At 32.9% G+C, this 20,547-nt stretch overlaps 1 protein-coding gene across 4 annotated transcripts in view; it reads right to left on the reverse strand.

Moving 5' to 3' along the window:
• The window catches only part of LOC149771152 (transient receptor potential cation channel subfamily M member-like 2), a 111,140-nt gene that overhangs the window by 72,823 nt on the left and 17,770 nt on the right, over positions 1-20,547 (reverse strand). For all 4 annotated transcript variants that reach the window (XR_016418404.1, XR_016418403.1, XM_089948804.1 and 1 more), the window contains exons 6-13: positions 16,359-16,465; positions 14,569-14,666; positions 13,449-13,651; positions 11,366-11,466; positions 9,190-9,321; positions 4,153-4,218; positions 2,836-2,944; positions 1,528-1,640 (exon numbers count right to left, since the gene is read on the reverse strand). Coding sequence is in view for 2 of the 4 variants with exons in the window: in XM_089948804.1 (XP_089804930.1) it covers positions 1,528-1,640; positions 2,836-2,944; positions 4,153-4,218; positions 9,190-9,321; positions 11,366-11,466; positions 13,449-13,651; positions 14,569-14,666; positions 16,359-16,465 (929 nt within the window). In the remaining 2 variants the exon portion in view is untranslated. The remainder of the gene's footprint in view (positions 1-1,527; positions 1,641-2,835; positions 2,945-4,152; positions 4,219-9,189; positions 9,322-11,365; positions 11,467-13,448; positions 13,652-14,568; positions 14,667-16,358; positions 16,466-20,547) is intronic.

Below are 20,547 nucleotides of genomic sequence, written 5' to 3' on the forward strand. Positions count from 1 at the left end.
AATCCTTATATGTATTTATGACTTGTTTTAGTATTGTGTGATATTCAAGCACACCATTACCGACAAATATTGATCTACCAAGCAAAATCAGATGCGCCACGTACAATGGAGAAGTTCAATGAACTTAAGTTCTGGCAATCTATAAATTCAAAGCCAAAAATTCCACAACCTTTAAGCATTAACATATTATCTTCACGCTTATAAAAAAATGTGTCACAATATATTGACATTTAGATAAACATGATCATAAGTGTTTTTTAAATCAAGGATGGCAAAATCGACATGCGTAAAATTTTAACGACGTGAAGAACAAGTTTTATGGTTTCAAAATGACGTAATATTAAATTTCCGGTAGAAACCACAATGGCCCATGGTATTAAAGTCCTACACATCCCATAATGACCAACCTTCCTTTATTTTGAATTTCCAAATTGACCCCATAACAGTCAACAATGTTAGAGCTATTAACTAATTATACTATCACTGTGATCCACAAGAGCTCATTAATACTGATAGATTCTCAGGGACCGCATGCTGACGCCATAGCTTAATGTCAATTTTTCATTGACTCTATAAAGCCCCACACAAGAGGTACCATATAGGCATATCTCCTATCTTCAGGCACGCTTTTCTGAGCTTTTTGTTATTGTGTGATAATAATCAAAATTTCTGATTCTTCTACGATCATTGTATCAATGAAATAGTAAACTGCTTCATACAAATATGCCAATGCTATATGTAGAGTGGTATTACTACCTGTTGTTGTGTAAAAACAAACACATCTAAACAAACTGAATTCTCGATATTCATTTCTGTGCCAATTTGCACAAATTGTACTAATGAAGAAAATTAAAACATCTCTCCAACGAACAATTAAAAGGACTACACATTTTCAGTACATTCTCCAGGAATTATGGAAGATATCCAATTATAAGAAGCATTGTCGAATAACCCTTTGTGAGTTATTGTCAAAGAACTATCTCCAAAATGGGCAGAAGAATAATCTTAGTGAGGCCTTGCAACAACCAAATAGTTACACAGCATCAGTGCAACTCTACTATCAGGGTGTTTGGCAGAGAGATATCGACTTACCAGAACAAATTATTGTTGTTCTAAACATATTTTGTGTCTTCAATCACCGTTATAAAATAAGAACAGAGGAAATAATAAAATGTATCTAACCTACAAAGTTTCAAAACCATTCTTCAATGGGTGTATGTGTGAAGGGGAGATTAAAGTTTGGTCTGCAATTCCAGATTGTGATCTAATCGGAACGAAACCTGTAAAGAAAAATCCAAACAAATGGTAAAAAAGCCGAGCAATTCAGGTTACACATTTGCTGGAATTATACACCCAACTTACAATGCCGTGTGTAAAGCCCCGGTGCTTGAAGAAGAAGAAACAGCATGAAGCCATGTCAGGAATGGGCGTAGAAACATACTCACAAACGGATAGATGAGGCCAAAATACATCTTCGCTCATCACTAATTTCCAGAAATAAGCAATTATCAAACGAAATATACTTACCATCCCTTTACTCCAGAAGAGTTTTGCCATGTCTTGCAGGTTGTTTAGAACAGACCAGATCAGCATATGCAGGTAAGGGTTCTCAAACTGTGGTTTCGCTTTTAAATCTGGACCTTTTGATAGCAAATGACATATCTATGTAGCGTTTTACTTAAATTTAAAAGATATGACATGGAAATTAATGTTGTACTGGCAGTCACAGTCACATAGGCAGTAGCATGTGTCATTCCTGGACTAGAGATAACTAACTAGGTTCCACAAACGTTACAGCATTTACGATTTGTAGAACAGCTTTACGATATTTTGACCTGGTCTTATATATTGTATCGTCATGTGCACATATGAGAAGTTAAATGTTACAATGTGTAAACCAACCTTCATTTGCAGATGTCACTCATACTTGCTAGGAATTTTACTAACACAATTTTTGGACTCAACTATATTCAAATAACGATGCAATAATAATAACATATCACAAACTCTGCTAAAATATCTTCCAAAAACTAAACCTATTCCTTTAGATTGTAAGCTACATATGTATAAAACAATATACCATAACATACCATAAGTCATATTGGTTATGCTTTACTAGAGAAAAAATATGAGAAAATGCAATACACTCAAGGCAGAAGTTTCTTCTGAATAATTATGTCTTTCACATCGGAATGCTGTGCAGGTTGGACAGAAACTTATAATTATCCAAATATAATTTACATACTGAAGCTGAAATATACAAAACACAATTTCTATATACCATAATGATCACCACAAAGAATATAGAACCCGCTACATCGGTTCATCGCCGCTGTCCCCAAATATAAGTATGTGTATATATCGATTTACCATCAACAATGATAAACCAGTTTGAAGTCTCGATCTTGGATGATATATAAGATATTACGTGAGTTTAATCACGCATGGATGAGAAGAATCAAATGATCCCAACCGTTTACTTTTGAAAACTGGGGGAAAAGGAGTACATGCCTCAATATTTAGAATACATATTTATATTTTATGGAGACACTGATGTATTATGATCATCAATGGCAATGTTTCACCGATTCAGCTGTTCACTCCATCATCTTACGAATCACAAATCTAAGCAGACGAACTTTCATTAAGATGGTCGATATTTCACACAGACTCGAGCTATATCCCAAGTGAATGTAAACCCCAAAATGACTAAAAGATCACCAGCATTTATACATTCTAATCCGTAAACAGTTGGTTACTGAACCATGGACGTGTCTTTGTATTAAAATATGATGTTAGAAAGCTATTCACGAATTTTCGCACATCCATTATTACCTTGTTCTGAATGAGCATTTGGTGGGGGGCTGTATTGCTGGAGATAGTAGTCATCAAGTAAATGCGCAATCAGTTTACCCACCTCCTCCATGCTGATCGTTTCAGTGGACTGTTTGAAATATTAAATACATCTTCTTAGATGTTCTGCCATAAAATCTGTGTACTGATATCATATTATAGAAATTCATACAAGTACGTCCAACAAAATACATATTTATTAATTCCCATTTTGCTTCAAGTCGTAATTTAGACATCAAGCATGTTAATAATTTTAATTTGTTTAGTTTGTTTACAACAAAGCATTTCAATAAGTATTTATATTTATTGATTTGGGTGCATATACAAATATTATTTGAAAACAATATATTTGTTATGTTTGGTCTTTACCATTACTGTGCATATTATTTCTACCATTACTAAGCAGGAAATAGAGAATTCACACTGGTATAGTATTCTGTGCATTGGTAATGCATTATCACAACATGATGATTTTCTCTCGTAATAAAATGCTAAACAAACAACGATATCGGAATACCACTGGGTCACAGACTGCTGTACAAGATCTGTTATCAAGTCAAGAATGGCAGCCATCAAGCCAATCAAGTACAAATGAAATATATAATGCAAACGAATATACGAAATGGAAAACATTGAGTTTAAGTGTTGAAAAGCATCCTGTCTGGGGTATCAGTATATGTACATCTTGAACTATGTAATGGTTCAATTGAAAATAACTTTACATCATTTGCTCTAGATACGTCTAGATACGTCCTGTCTAGTAAAAGTTACTTTCAGCCTACCAGCTACACATAGATCTGTTTAGACAATGTTTTTAAATAAAATATGTACTAATTTTCTTAAAATGAATGGCTATTTATTGTTCATAAATGAAAGTAAAGTGTGCACACTTCCTATGCATTTCAAAGTACAAACATACAACATGGCAAAATGAGTATTATAAACGTAAGCAACATTTCATTTTAATAAGTGATTGAAAAGAACATAGTCATTGAATCAAAATAAAATATCATGGTCAGTATATTTTAGTAGCAGTGTTCAAATGCTCATACTGCTTCATGCATTTTGTAGTCAGAGGTTGAGATATGTGCGAAGTTTCGCCAAAATGCAGTGAGTACTTATGACGTTATTCGTACCAAATACAGTGACTACGTCTGCTTTTAGTGGCAGAAAATGACAATCCAAAACATCCTACCAAATAGAAAAGACTAAACTACAATATCCTGCAACTCTAAATTGCAGGACACGAAGACAAAAACTTCTACTCTAAAATATTATCCCATAGGTCAAATTTCATACCTCCTTCTTTTTCTTCCCTCTCACGTTTAGCAGTAAATCCTTTAAAGGGCTTTCCGAAGAGAACGCCTGGAAAAATGGGGGAGATATATCAAAGAAAATACACTGACACAGAATTTCATGGAATACTTTTGCAGACATAAAGACACATGAAAGACTGATCCATATGGATAGCATTTACCATTATAATGTTGGATGTGTTATAATCAGCATTGGTTCTAATACAGTAGCACTTGTTATTGTAGAGGACTGTTTCACATTTAAATTGCTTTGAAAATTATTAAAAACAGTTTCTTTCTTTAAAATTCATAATATGCTAATGCATTTTAAATGTACTATAGCTGATAAAAAATCAACCATCACTACACTTGTTATATATTATTTGCCAATCATTTAATTTTATGTGGTCGGGAGGATGGTTAGGTGAGGTGAGATCATAAGGGAGTGATGGGACTGAGATGTGTTCAAATAACATATTTGTGACCCAAATTAGCTCGAAATAATATAATATTTCTAGTTTGTATGAAAAAGACATATAAACGAATGTATTATGTTCATTACATTTATTCAGATCTTCATATAGAGGAACATTTTAAAATATATTGGTTCTAACGAAAATTCCACGCCCCTCCGGAAACTTAAAGATGTATGATCCCTATGCCTCTCACCAAAGCTAAACGCATTTATGCTTTCCATATTTACTAAGATCTAAATTATAACAATTTACTTCATTATTAAGACAGAACACATGCTTCAAAACAACTGTATCAAATACAGTAATGTTTACAGTAAAACGCCACATCATGTACGTTTCATAATTGCCGTTCTGGCAGTTGTTTTCACTGACGTATATCGGTAGCTTGCAGAGTAGTATCATCAATTGTGATTTACATCAAGCAGTACCAATCTACTACTTATCACTATAAAACATGATTTCATAACTCATATCAGTGTAAGCACTATTGAAATATACGCCAAATGTTTAAAACTAACTTTGAATGGTAACTAATGTTGAGGTTTAAAAAATCGGAGTTTACATCTTGTTTGACTAGATAAATACAGCTATACGGTTTAGAAGAACATTGTAAATATTGTTTTTGTACATATGATCATAACTTACTGATAACAATTTGCTTATAAGGTTATGTACATAGATTGCTATCATGTGCCCACATTTCATTAGATAACTTCATCATGGGATAACATTAATGACCATTCAATATAAAACACAGATAGGTAGTAAATGTTTAATGAGTCTATAGCTCCAAATTCCTTTGTATGGTAATTAAAAGTTGGAACCTCTAACATGTACATTAATTTTCAAACACTTTGAGATATGTGACACCAAATCTGTCCATGAAGTATATAATAGCTAGAAAAGCTCTCTGAAACTAAAGTATACGAAAAGTGATTTTCTGAAGTGAGACTGAATCAAACATTATTTTTGACAGGCAACTAATGTCGGTTATTCAGGAATTAAAATAACAACATGCTTAAATTGTACCTGCAATTCGTAATAGCCACTGCAAGACAGCAACTCGGGAAATCGTATGAAGATAATGAGTCATGAAATATAGGCCATGGTGATGCGTGAAATAGATGACAAGTGCAAACAATACTCAGTAAAGTGTGTATTATATCACAGTGATCTGCCTATGTTCTGGACATGTAACCATATTAGACGACTATATTCACTTACCAACCAATGTAAATAGAGTATACGAAACAACTTTTAGTGTCAGTTTTACCGAACGGTTTTCCTGTTTTACAACGAATGGAGAAAGTAGAAAATAATTATCATATCCAGCATTATTTTCAGAAATAAGCATCTACGACCGGTTTATGACTGGTTTGCATTAAAATAGAACACATGTTATATCATAATAATCTTATGGTAGTGTAACATTTTTGAGATGCTTCCATGGATAAGGTTTAATACTGCAGATACAGAATGGATTGTCAAGGTTCCTGGATATTTACAATATTACCAATGAGTTGAAATCTGAGATAATTAATAAACATTAAAAAGACTATAATCATCCAAAGTAAATATGTCGGTCATATGGTAGCCTGTAGTAATGTTCAACGCTTCGATGGACAACGTGTATTTGGCACAGAATAAGGATTTACACTGACATAGTCTTAAATAGAAGCCTATTGTAAATGTTTACATGTCCAGGACTTTTTATTTTACCCAGATAGTAGATCGTAAGTAAAGACTCAAAGCATCACCTGGATATATTACTACAAATGATGAGGAACAAAGATATAAAACGTGTAAACGTAACGATTAAATTTATAACAGTTGCTAAGATTTTGTGAGATGAAAATATTCAACGCCATACATAAACGTAGAAACCTGTTCGAAGAAACTCCAAACAATGTCCAAACTGAATAAAACCTTCTAACACTGACAAACGAAGTTGTTGTATATTCGTTCTTATTATTGTTATCAGATAACTGCACGAAACGAACATAATTTGCCTATGGAACAGTGATCAACTTTCAGGCTGCTGACACCTTTTTAAGACATAACATATTCTAATGATAGGATCACAGTTGTTCTTTTCTATGTTACCTAAAGCGTTGTGAATATCAAATAAACTACGAAACATGCGTGCGGGTTACACACCATTCCAGGCTCAAGGATCTCGTCTTTTGCATAGACTCCAAACCTTTATTGGTAAGATTTCAAACACAGTTCGCTACATTGAATGACATTGTTAATGTTTGCTGGTTTCACTGACGATTCCGCAATGTGTGAAATCAAAATATATCTGACGGACAACACAAATTAAGAAACAACGTCAATTTAAATGTTAAAGACATTTTGTACATTTAGGAAATATTTTTGGAAAATCAAATACTGGATGAGCCTCCAATTTCTGCTAATACTCTAGTTCTTAAACTATGCAACTGGAAGGTGAAACCGAAGCCACCAATTTAAGTATATTCAATAAATAATTTATTTTTCTTTAATACGGAGTAAACATATGTAAGACACAGTATAGAACGTTCCGAATAAATTCCAATTTTTGTAATGTCTCAATGTATCACAATCATATAATCCAGACTGTCTTTGAAGGAGTCCCCAAAAATCCCAAAGTAGCATTTTAGTCCACTGTAATTCCTATGCATACTTTAAATAAATCATTCGTGTAGAATTATATCCGAACACAACTCCAAACTCTGATCATCGATTCCCAAAGACAGATGTCAATTAATAATTACTTACCAAGCCTTTGTATATACAAAACATCACCTGTCCTGAGAATCAATAGTATTTGTAAGGAGAAGCACAGGCCTTGAAATAATATTGCTTAATGCTTAGAATCATTGCAATTAAAAACATGTAAAGCACACACACACACTATATATATATATATATATATATATATATATATATATATATATATATATATATATATATATATATATATATATATATATATATATATATATTAATAATACATAACAATTATTATTTTCAAAATAAGCAAATTATCGGGTTTTGCTAATACTAGTTGATTTGAGACTTTCACGATAATAATGAATACAAGAAAATAGTATGCATTACGCTAATATTAATTGTTTGATGGATCAATAAGATATTTAAATGTCATCATAATTAGAATGCAAATACGGTGGAAAATGGCATGCATTTATTACATCAGTGTTGCATCCAAGGTAAGAATATTTGTTTTTGTATTAGTTCTCAACTGTAACTTTAGGCGTTATTACACTATGTCGCGAGTCACCAGCTATTAGAATGTTTTCTGATTTATAATGTAAATACCTAAACAGTGGTTCTAAATCTGTTTGCAAAAGAGTGCTTATTGATGACCAATAGTCGCACACAGCCAAATCGTTTCTGAGTCATAACCTTGTTTCATTATACAAAGATATACTATCATGAGATATTAAATAGATCGGTAGAGATCCACTATCCAAATGGTGACAGAGTTACGGCCAGATTTTAACTAGACATAGTTCTGAAATCTTAATTTGAGCCACGTCTTTAACAGTGCACATCGCGTAAGCTTCACAAAGATACATGAAATATTTGTACTCACATGCAATGTAAATACAGGTTTTTAAAAACAATGACATAAAACTTTAAGACTACTTAACTGCCAAAGTTGCATCCTAAAATATGAAACAAACTTTTACCATGATACGTCAATGACATGTTGAACGTAAAGATCTCAAGCAGTTCAGGAGATAATAACTGGTAAAGTGTGTGACGGATAAATAGACGTACGGAAGGACACAATTAGTGAAAGCGAAATTCTAACGGTAAGAATCTCGCAAAGAGAATCCTTGCGTGAAAAAGTCATAAATATCAGGAATCATTAATATACCTCAAGCAGTCCTATATATGTGACAAATGAGAAACATGTGACGAACAGAGAACCGATAGATACACTCTGTACTAGAAAGAACTCTTCCAAACATACAGGCTTTCATTGCAAACCACAACGCGTCACCTTGTGACAAAAACATACCTAGTCTAAGAATCATCTTAAAGGGCTAAGGAGATATTAAGCAAGCAGACCTGACTGGACATATTGGGGTTATGAACAATATGTAGCGATTGTCTGCATTGTGACGGTGATGCTTTGCGCATAACATAAAACGTTACTTCCAGTTTGACAGAAAATGCAGTTTGTCAACATTTGCAGACATAAATTTGTACATAACGCTTTCTATTGTCTTGTAAGCCAAAATAACTATATAAATAAACATATGCGCTTCCAATTAAATCATTCTAGTTTCATTTATTTCATAATCAATTCGCTTATTGTTTCACTAAATTGCGTAGATGCATTGGTGCTGCTTTACCACTTGCGTCACGTGAATCCATTGACGTCAAACTGGTTTCTGGATTCAAGGCAAATCATTTCGCTATATTTTCCAACCACATTTGCTGTCGTTTATCAATGAATAATTGTGTCATTTGCATGGTCAAAGTTCAGTATTATGTCTGACCTATCTGAAATTGGAAAGAAAATAATCGAACTGGATATCTCATAAACCTACGTTGTATAATTCCAACAGTCTTTCCTTTGTCAAAAACGTCTCGAGTTCGACGCCGTGATCTAAAAGTAGCTCCACAAAGTCCACTTTGTTCCACTGTAGTGCTGACAACATGATGTCACCTAGACTGCCAGGCTAAAGATAATACATATTTTAAATACACACACACACACACACACACACACACACACTAAGCTTGTCTAACAGTATAAACATGATAAACTAACTGGTATATCATGATGGTTCTGAGCCTAACATTTTGCAAACCAGATGTAAAGTTTGGGTTATCTGCTGCTTAGTCCCACATTTTGATCAAACGGTATCACCTATAACAGAGACATACATCACACTTTATTCTTATATACCTTTCAGACGTAAGAATTAAAAAAGACTAACTGATCTGAAATGTAACCAAAGTGGAAATGGGAAGTGCACATCTAAGCAAACTATGTAAATTAGTTAGGCCAGAAAATGCTCACTAGCTTTACGCCTGGAATTGTTTTTTATAGTGGAATAGTTCCATTCCAGGCGGAAAAGGAATGGCTGCCTTCTAAATGACATAGTATCTTGTCCGTGGGAATTCATTGACTATCAAAATATCGACATGCCGAAAGTCAATTTCATGTAAAGTATCAGTAATGTTTGAATATGTGTGCATAATAACAGAACGTTGATGCCCTGTGAAATTATATCAGATTACAACTACAACCCGTTTTGACACCGGACTCTGTCTATCTAACCAAAAATGATCAAGTTGTTTTCCGACTTCTATTTTTGACATTACTGGGGCGTACAGGCTCCATAACCAATCGTGGATCGCACAATCGATCCTCACCACTACTAATGGCAGAAGAAAACATGGCGGAGAACAACCTGTTGGTCTAAGTTGCTTCATAATTCACCATTCTACTTCTGATACTTGATGTCAGGCTAATGTTACTATCCACGAAGACATCCAACCATAGTCAACTGCTCAGTTTACTCATGAATATTTGTTTCTATTCATCAAGCCGTCATTGTCTTATCTGCTTTGCACTAAGCTGAAGTTACACGATACGTAAAGAATTGTACAACTTTTGCTTGCCCCGTCAATGGTATACCCATCTATTATTTTTCGATATGTGCACATATATGCGATGCCTCTATAAATCCCATAATTATTTTGAGAACATATGTATATCCATTAAATGAAATCATCTCAAGGAATCTTATTAGGTGTTTGTAAAAGTCCGTCAGCTATAAATTAGGGAGCGCTTATGTGGTCCTCATAAACGAGGGACGAAAGGTGATGCTCAAACGTATTTACTTAGATTTTAGCAGTAAAATTATATCAGTTAAGACGAATTATTTGCTTTTTTATAAATCGCAATTATGTGTACATGAAATCATTTTTAAATTAAGTAGTGACATTCGTAAGTTTATATTTTTTAAAGTGATATTAATTATGATATCGAAATGCACTATAATTTGACTGGAGTAATAAATATAGTGTTCAAAAGTTTTGAGGACAAAATGAAGATTCAACGAAATCATGGTTATTTAAAATTTTCGCAAAGATGTTCTATAATAATTATATTTTGTGAAACCAGGGTTTTTTCTGCTTAGCTATTATTTTTAACCTTGACAATTGGTGGCATACATCTTATTATTTCAAGGAAATGAAAGTATCAAAGTGTTTAAATAAATCATTAAAGAATTTTTGTGAATCATAACTATTGGAATTACGATTAATCGGGAGACAAATCATTATTCATATTATTCATTTGGAGGTCTGATTCTCTTTTCATTCTATGTTTTCAAATATTACTAACTAAACATCTGATCATCATAAATATATACATACATGTATCTATATGTGAAACGTGTTTATTTATCCAAATATAACGTTAAAAGCACGAATAAGAATTAAGAAAAATCAAATATAATCTCATATAATAATATTTGCAATGATAGTATGCAGGAGGCCACACATAAAACAACAATCCATTATAAATACATTATCATCTTATTAACATGATCTAATTCATGATATAAAATAAAACAAAAATTTGAAATATAGTGTTTGATGGGGAGAAAGAAAACGTAGGCTGTGGAAAACATGATGAATGGTAGGTGTTTCAAGCATGCAAGTATGCACACAGTCAACGGTCGAGAGAGAGAGAGAGGGAGAGAAAATAACCTCCCATCGCATGTCAGCAGTAAAAATCTCACTCCTGGCGAAATCAATCCAGTTCCAAGTTAAAGCTAGTCTCAGCTGTTCCACCAAATCTTTCTCGTTAGCTGAATAACATCAAAATTTTTAATCAGTGCATTTATGTGCTTTATCCTTAACTATACTTATTCAGTCGACTTTGGTAATGGGGGATCAGCAGTGAGTCTTACCACTAGTAATATTTATGACCTCAATTCTGCACGAAATAATACACACGTTTACTGTGTATCGGATCATGGATTGTAGCGTGTATCTGCACGTATATGTAGTGTAGGTAGAGTGTAGGATGGGTAGATAAGTAAGTATGGGATCTTTCTGACACTTAAGCTACAATGTAATATCAACTTACCCGGTACAATATGATTCTTGTCCAGTATCATGCTCGGAGGTACCAGACGTCATTTATAATTTTAATGATAAAAACAATTATAAAAAAGCAAGATAGTATAGATAGATAGATAGATAGATAAATAGATAGATAGATAGATAGATAGACAAAACATACATAGATAGCTATATTGATGGATATGAGATTTTGTAAAACATTCTCAGGGAGGAGAGTTTGTAGAAAGTTGAACGAGTTCTTCCATTCGAATTGAAGTGAATGAAATGCAAACACATTGATTTGTGATTTCAGTTTCAGCAAATATAATAAGTTACATTTGCACAGTGTGTGTATGCAGTTACATTATTCAACCGATATTTGTTTGTTTTAGTATTGTAATATATGTATTGGTTTCAAACGTAATCCTGCGAGGAATGTTTGCAAATCATCTTACATCTATGCTTGCATGGTTTTGAAAATTGACTGACTTGTCTATGTATTACCACAGCATGAGGTATATTAAGACCCACCGAGGTATACCGTGATACAAACGTGTGAGTGATACCCAGCAGTTGCAAAAATATCCTCAGTATCACTATATGTGTGAAACACTAATTCAATGGTATTATATGTGTGAAAATTATTTGTACCTACATGATAATTATTGACGAACCATACAGTAATCATATTTGGGTTTGCGTTCTATACATTGATCATACCTGGTGATACAGCCATAAATGTTATATTTGCTAATAGGTAACTAACACAAATGTAGCCGTAACTATCAAGTTTATCTTGTCAGCTCGATATCTGAAGTTCAGCAGTAAAATCCAGTAAATATTTTAGAAATACTGATGCCTTTTCGAAGTCATGACACATTGTCCCAGACAGATACGCGTTTGGTTTATTGTAGATAAACTTTACAGATTTTAGTTAGAATGGCCATAAGCATTTTGCTCTTCGATGTTTGGTGACATTAATGACGATTTTAGTGTTGGGCTCGCAGAAATTATGTTGTATCAGCGGTAAGTCATTAACATTCTCAAAGTTGTGAATACGTCAATATTATCCCCAGTTTAACTGCACACTTTCGCGGGACAGTACCATCAAATATAATTACTACACATAAGTAACTATTATCAATTTGGATCACAGTTTCAATTTGAAAAGACGGTATATGAGCATAATCCTGTGTTGGAGCAAACGTAATATTGGAATCTCAGAATAACTGCGGAGATAATTCATGCAACCTATACATATTGAAGCAAATTATTTAAAGCGAAGGCAAGAACTTTTTGGAACACTATGTCATGCTTGACTTGTTCACTATGATGAATGATACAGGACTTACTAGATAAACAGTTAACATCAATCCGAAAGGCAGCACCATTTCATATTGATACACCAGTCACTGAGAACATTACTAGTATCTTTTTATTCATTTAAGTTGGTGCTTAATATACGTAAGGTATCATTGCAATAGGTACAATTATACATTTATTTTACTGTAATGTATTATACAGGTACAAAATGAAGTACATATATAAGGGAAATATCTTGCATTAAACGTACAATTGTAACATGGCTGCAGTAGCAGCAGTGACAATAACTGTTAGCAACAGTAACGGGAATGGCAACATTTTTCCATTTGAAATATATTAATAACATTTAGTTATTTGTCCCTTCAAGAAAAAATATTGTATTTCAAATGTAGTGACCACATACCTTTAAGTAACGCTTTAAGCATTGTTTCCTGAAGATCTTGGTCACCGCTGCCCAATTCAAATATATGGATCAGATCGAACTTGTCAAGGCAGTTCTCGATTTCCTTGATATTCTTAGGAATATCTTCCATTTTACAGAATTTGCTGTGCATCATCTGATTACGAATGTAGTCTTTCAGGTCCTTATTCAAACGTTTCTTCGTTCTGTTGCAACAAATTTATTACATTCTCCAAGTCAAATTCAAATGTACAATTCACTGAACTATATTTCAGTTTTTCCACTTCTTTCCATGAGAACAAATATGAACTTATGAAACATAGTCAATAACTGTTTATATAAATAAACATAATAAATTGGAGAAAATATTTATCAAGGAAAACCCCTACCGTTACCACCAATTAAATAATGTGACAAACACAAATTCAGAATATAATATACCACCATTATAACGTGAGCTTTTGATTACATACCGACATTTTCCACTTCCTTGTTCGACTGATATTGAGAAAATGAGCGAATAGTTAACAAAATAAGAATAACTTCCAGTCCAAGTATTAATTCTTCATACTTTGGAATTTTGTCTGGTAAATTATTGCATCTATGATAAATCAATATGTTCTATTCGAAACAATTAAATGGAAAATTTGAATCCTTGTGTACTGACTTAATTTTTTGTTTGATTTGTATGACCTAGAACCTTATATTAAATGTTATACAATTAAATTTTAGAAAACTTTGCTATAACTTATAATATTACTTGGTAATAACCATACACCAAGTATAATGGTATGGTACGGTTAACCTGAATGCCAACATGTTCCTTTGTTTTATTTTACCCACTCACACAAACACACACACACGTTTGTTTTGCATTGAAACTATGAGGTATTGATTGCACTTAAATATGTAATCTACAAATGTGGTTAATATTCTGATTTTACAGAATATATATGTAGTGGTTCAATGATTAGTAGGGTGCTGGTCTAAATAATGTCACTTTACTTGAATTGGCATGGCATAGGGTATGATATTGATGTGATATTAAAACCAAAGTAATATCAATTAACATCTCCTAACGTACTACTTCATTTTTAAGAACAATTTTTATTTATAAACCTACTTCCTGATGGTATTTCCCTCGTCACCTTTAACATTATACTCAGCCAGCTCTCCGTTTTTTAAGGCATATGCTAGCAGGTCTGCCGATCTTCCAGAACCCTGAAATATTGTGTCACGATGTCGATATGCAGTTTAAGATTGTTTGTACTCCTTTTATATCATTGGCCTTTAATCTCTGACCTAGTATAACAGTGTCTCCATCAAACATACATGCAAATTGCAATGATATAACTCATGAAAACATAATCTTAATCTTAAACATATTAAAATCAAGAAAACTGTTTATATCAATATGTTTTCAAACTTTGTTGCTCTTTTCGATGTTTACATATTTCATGAAGAACATTCAATTCTGTATTAATGTATCCTTATTGACGGATGATCCACAATACGTATATATTTATAATATCACATGATTTACATGTGAAAGTTTATAAGCCAGTGTTTTATGTTGACCGTACAGGTAACTTCGAGTACAATAAATATGAAGGCACCAAATACATTATATTATTATGTGCCATAATCTTATATCCTATGAACAACTTTACATAATACTCTGGAAAAGTCTTCGCAATATACTTCATCTTGTCCACTATTCAGTTATATCCCATATTTACCTATAGCTTATTTCATTATAAACAGAGTTTACCCTGAAGTTTAGCATCATCTTATGAGGGTGGATGACCTGACATAGCAAGAAAAATACAACATGTAAAAGCCTCAGCTGTATGTATCGGCTACTTGTAACGGATCTCATTATTAATTTACCTTTATTGCCTATGTTATGTTTATCTAATTTATATTGTTTGCTTGACCTTTTTCTTACACTGAGGGTGGAGTTTTGGCATACCTGACTATTACCATGGAATGTCTATTTGATTTCTGTCACGATTATATATGTGGTAAATAAGATGTTACTAAACTTAAGTTCATGGCATGATCCTGTTTAGAATTAATGAATACCAATGATCCGTTTTCCAGACCTTATTGTTGCGTCATAGATCAGGTTACAGCGTGTATATAAATTACATTATTCAACAATGTTTAAGATCAGACTGGTGTGCTGTGATATGATACCTCAAGAAAGGAATCTCAATGTCATACTCCTAATAACTTTACCAGTCCTTCTACAAATATAATCAGGCTTGTTTATGACATGAATACATCTGAGCAGAAAATTCCTACGTTAATGAAACGGTACCAATTACTTCAAGCAAGTAATTTATCTTTAAATTGGTGGATTCAATTATTTCATGTTATTGCTTTATCAGCATGAATTTCGGATAGATCTAATTTCTAACGAACTGGGCTGTTCCATGAGAAGTTTACCAATGTGAATGAGCCCAAATTATGTTCTCTGCAGCAATGCCTTTGTCAACTATATGATATGTAGAATGGGGGAATATATCTATGTGGTATTTAGTGCTTTTAAATCATCGTTGTGACAGATAATTGTGTAAATTGAACAGCGATTTTAGTATTCTAAACTACGCGAATCGCAAATAGCTACTGTTCATAAAGCACACAGTTACTGGGCAGCTTTCATAGTGTTCAAATAATCTTTCTCTCCGCTTTCTCTGTTTTTGGTTTGTTTGGTAGGGTGGGGTTGGGTGGAAGTACTGTTATATTAAAAATAGTTCTTGATCAGCGTGATTGTGCTGCGCGTTTGGGTTTTTTGTATTGCATTTTTTAAATTGCAGTAGGACATCAAGAAAATACCATATATTCAGTATAATAATAAGGCTTTATAAACCAGTCTTTATGTTGCAGACACCATAGCTTTTTGTATACCTTGACAATGACAACTGGTGTAGTTTCCGAGAGAGCATTTTTAACTGTACTCAATGTTTCTGGTCCTCCGTTTATAACCAATAAAACTACAGGCACTGACTTGAAATCTGCAATAGACGTGTAAGAAAAATATATTCAACGTTCAACATATTTCTATGATATAATGTGCATTATTATCCAACACCATGCTTTGCACCAATATTCGAAATAAAGATGTATATACCGGATATTACAGATAGGGTCTCAGTTATTGCCAAAATCTTTCGGTATTCCTAGACTGATTAGATCTGGAAGTTACCAGTACAAGCGAATTCATTAAATATTAGTATACCAATAAACATGACATGAATGTTATTCAACCGGATTTGAATATATTCACGGTGTGAAGACGTATATTTATAGGTTACTGCATTTGTATGGGAAAATAGGAACGAGTTTTCGGAATGAATACTGCACGAACTTGTGAGTGCAGTATATCCTTCTGAAAAAACGAGTTCCTATTTTCCCATACAAATGCAGTAACCTTTTTATTATATGCTCATTTTTTTTATTCAACCTAAGGTCAAATTATATAAACAAAATACACTACAAGAAACAACGTAAATGAATGAATGCCGTATTCCAAACTAAATACACAAGCGCAGATTTGACATTACAAAATGACATCATTATTAATGCGCACATAGCTCCGCCCAGATATATTTGAACTTAGTCGCGCGGTCGACATAACTTTCGAAAGAAAATGGCGTGTCTAGTTAAAATTGAAATTTGCATTCATATTGTGAATGAATGCGCATTGCAACGACTTTTCCATTTGATCTGGAGTGAATGTATTTTTGGTATTTTGTATGGGAAAGTTTGTGATTTTGGACTGGATTCATCTGTGGAAATTATACATGAAATTCATCGGATTGAAGTGGCGCGGGAGAAGCGTATTTACGTCTGCAAATGTGTTTCTGTTTCTGTCATTGAATGTTTGAAATCATAACGTGGGAAAATATGAAGTCTTTCAATTGCAATTTTCAAAAGAACGCTATGGAATTTAATGTGTATTTCATTTTGAGTGCAGTAAGGAGGATGCAATTGGACTTATAGAAATTACAGCACACTTTTGAAATGTGTAATCCAGATTGAAAACCTATGATGTGGCTCATGTAATTCCGATTTGCAGAATTAAGAAAAACAATTTTGAGGAAATTCAGGATGTAAAACTGTAAGTATATTTTATTTTGCCATTCTTATCACCACATGAAGAATACACTATATTCCTTGTCAGTTGTATGTTATTTGTAAGGACATGATCGTCCGTCTTTTATATAATGTAGCTAGCCTAAATCCGTAACATTGTATCAACGCAGAATGTGCCAAAACAGCTGGGTTTTTTGTGTGTGTACAGTCTACGAAACATGTTTTAGTTCATTCAGAAACAAATTTAAATAACCACAACGTAAAGAGCCTCTTACGCGAGTGTACATGATTTGTTTACAAATCAAAAGTGCTGGTGTCTGCGTCTTTGCTTGTTTACAATAGAAAGTAGTCATACTTGCTACTTGCATGTACTTACAAGCTGGTGATGCACGTAGTTCGGCTGTGTCAAAAACGTATAGGTTGAGCGATCTGGATATCCTCTTAGATTGTATATCATGTGTAATGTTATTATGCTGAGCTTCTGAATAAATAGATCACGGATGGTATCTGCTGCTACCTAATACCGGTTGAAACAAGGTCTGATTCGCAATCTGTTTCGCACAAGTTGCTTATCATTTCATGACGTGTGTACCACAGGGCCGGTTTTCTTTAGTTATTTCGGACAAACCTTTTTCGCAGGTAATATATAAATAAATAATTATTAGTTTTTATCAGACAAAAATACAATAACATGGTTAGTTCAGCCCCAAAATGATACCTGTCCACAGAGGACACAAAAAGGACCAACAACATTTGTCCATTGTAAACACTTGTCAGATTTCTGGAAGGTGATAGGAAAATAAAATTAAGACTTGTTACTGAGTGGACAAAATTATTTTATCCGTTGAGGACAGGTTTCAAATTTATATGTGTTACATAAGGTAGTGAAATCAAGAAACGGCTTTAAGGGACAACATAGTGTGATCATGTGCAAGGTTGATAGAGGTTGTATAGGTAAGTTAAATAAAAAGGTACTCGGGGATCAACCATTTGTGCTGTTTGCTAGTATGAAGTATGCATAAGGATGCATAAGAAGGAAATGAATTTAAAATACAGGACCTAAGGGTCCTCTTTATATTGGGATCGGTTTTGTGGAGGTTGAAAAGGGAAATGAAATTCCTCAAATGAACTTAAAAGGACCAGAAGAACATGTCCTGTATTGGCAGTTGTCTTGTTCATAGAAGTTAAATATGGAAAGAAAATTAATAAAAGGGTCTTAATGAACCAAAACATTTATCCTTTATCAATGGGTATTAGGTTTCGAGACGTTGATTTGGAAATAAAATTCGGCAAAGAGATTTATATGACCAAATATGTGTGCCCTTGTTAACAGGTATTAGGGTTATAAAAACTAAATATTAAATGAAGTTAAGAAAGGGGACTTCAGCCTCCTTTACCTAATGAGGAGTATCCATCATAAAGCTATGCATAAGAACTTAATAAATCATTGAACATGAAATACAAATTAATGCACAAATCCGATATTATGAGTAAATGATAAGAAAATCAGTCAGGTTTGATACATAGTTGTTTCAGATTAAACACATGCACATTGATCTCATACGATATTGACGAGATAAATTGCATATATGCAAAACTGGCACAGAGTTTATTTTAATGGCACAATTATAGTCTTTACATACATTTTACTTAAATTACCAAGGGAAGATGAAAAGGCAAAAGTGCAAGGGTGGGGCTTATATATAACATTAGATATATCCAATTGAATGGACATTTGAAGTATATCAGAGAAAGGGTACAAAATATGTGTTAACAAGTTTATACGAGACATTAAATGAATTCAATCCCAATAAACATTTAAGGGGTCGCATAAAACGAAAAGAGAAAGATCGATGTGTTATCAGTCTTATGTTTCACATTACATGGTTCAAATATGATACACGTTTGATAGTGGTATACTGCAAGGCACTTTTAAATCATTTCTCGACAAATTTCAAAATGAAACCGAATTTTGTATGAGGCATAATCGCTAATTGAATGGTTGTATCAAGTACTTGATTATCGTCCTTAAGAGAGATTACTGTCATCGACGATAAGTGTTATTACCTTTACAACTAAATTGATAGCATAATTTATGCAATTGTTTCTCACTGGCTGTCAAAATAGTATGTGAATGAATTTTAATGCTTCATCTTATAACATTGTTGTGACAACTTTTGACGTGTGTTCGATATGATGACTCGTTGTATGTAATAATACAAGTAAAAGTTTATTTAACTACCACTAAACACGATAACTATCAAAGTTGTCCACTAAATCATGAAACAAAATTGAAGGCCTTTGTTGTAATGTTTAATGAATATGTATATACTGGCCCTTTCATTGCAATGTATTTTATAAGTTTCACTTGCTTATAAAACTTAATATTCACCTCAGCAATGTCTTAACTATATATTATTACTTTCTAAACTTTGATTGGCTGAACAGGTCACACGTGTTCTACAGTAATACAATGAATTAATTTCCTCAGTTTCATTTGATATCCACAAATCTTCATTTTGTGCTAAAACTGAAAATTGACGTAATCCAGGTACAAAGGTAACGATACGATTATGGACTCTTCTTTGCTGAATAAAAACTCGACAAATGAATTTAATAATATATTATTGTTACGTCCATATTTATATTATAATTATTATTATTATTATTATTATTATCATTATTATTTCAACTTGCTACGATTAAAAAATATTTCAGCACAATAATTAAATTACCATGGCTTCAAATATAATACTTTCACACGTGTTCTACAGTAATACAATAAGTTAATTTCCTTTGATCTTCACAAAACTATTGTGCTAAAATTGAAAATTGTCATAATTCAGGTACAAAGGTAACGATACGATTATGGACCCTTCTTTGCTGAATAAAAACTCGACAAATGAATTTAATTATATATTATTGTTACGTCCATTTTGATATTATTATTGTTATTATTATTATTATTATTATTATTATTATACATATCTATCATAATTTT

This window comes from Sinohyriopsis cumingii, unplaced genomic scaffold (assembly GCF_028554795.1).
Source record: "Sinohyriopsis cumingii isolate HCF-2022 unplaced genomic scaffold, ASM2855479v2 utg002106l, whole genome shotgun sequence".
Classification (NCBI taxonomy): Eukaryota; Metazoa; Mollusca; class Bivalvia; order Unionida; family Unionidae; genus Sinohyriopsis; species Sinohyriopsis cumingii.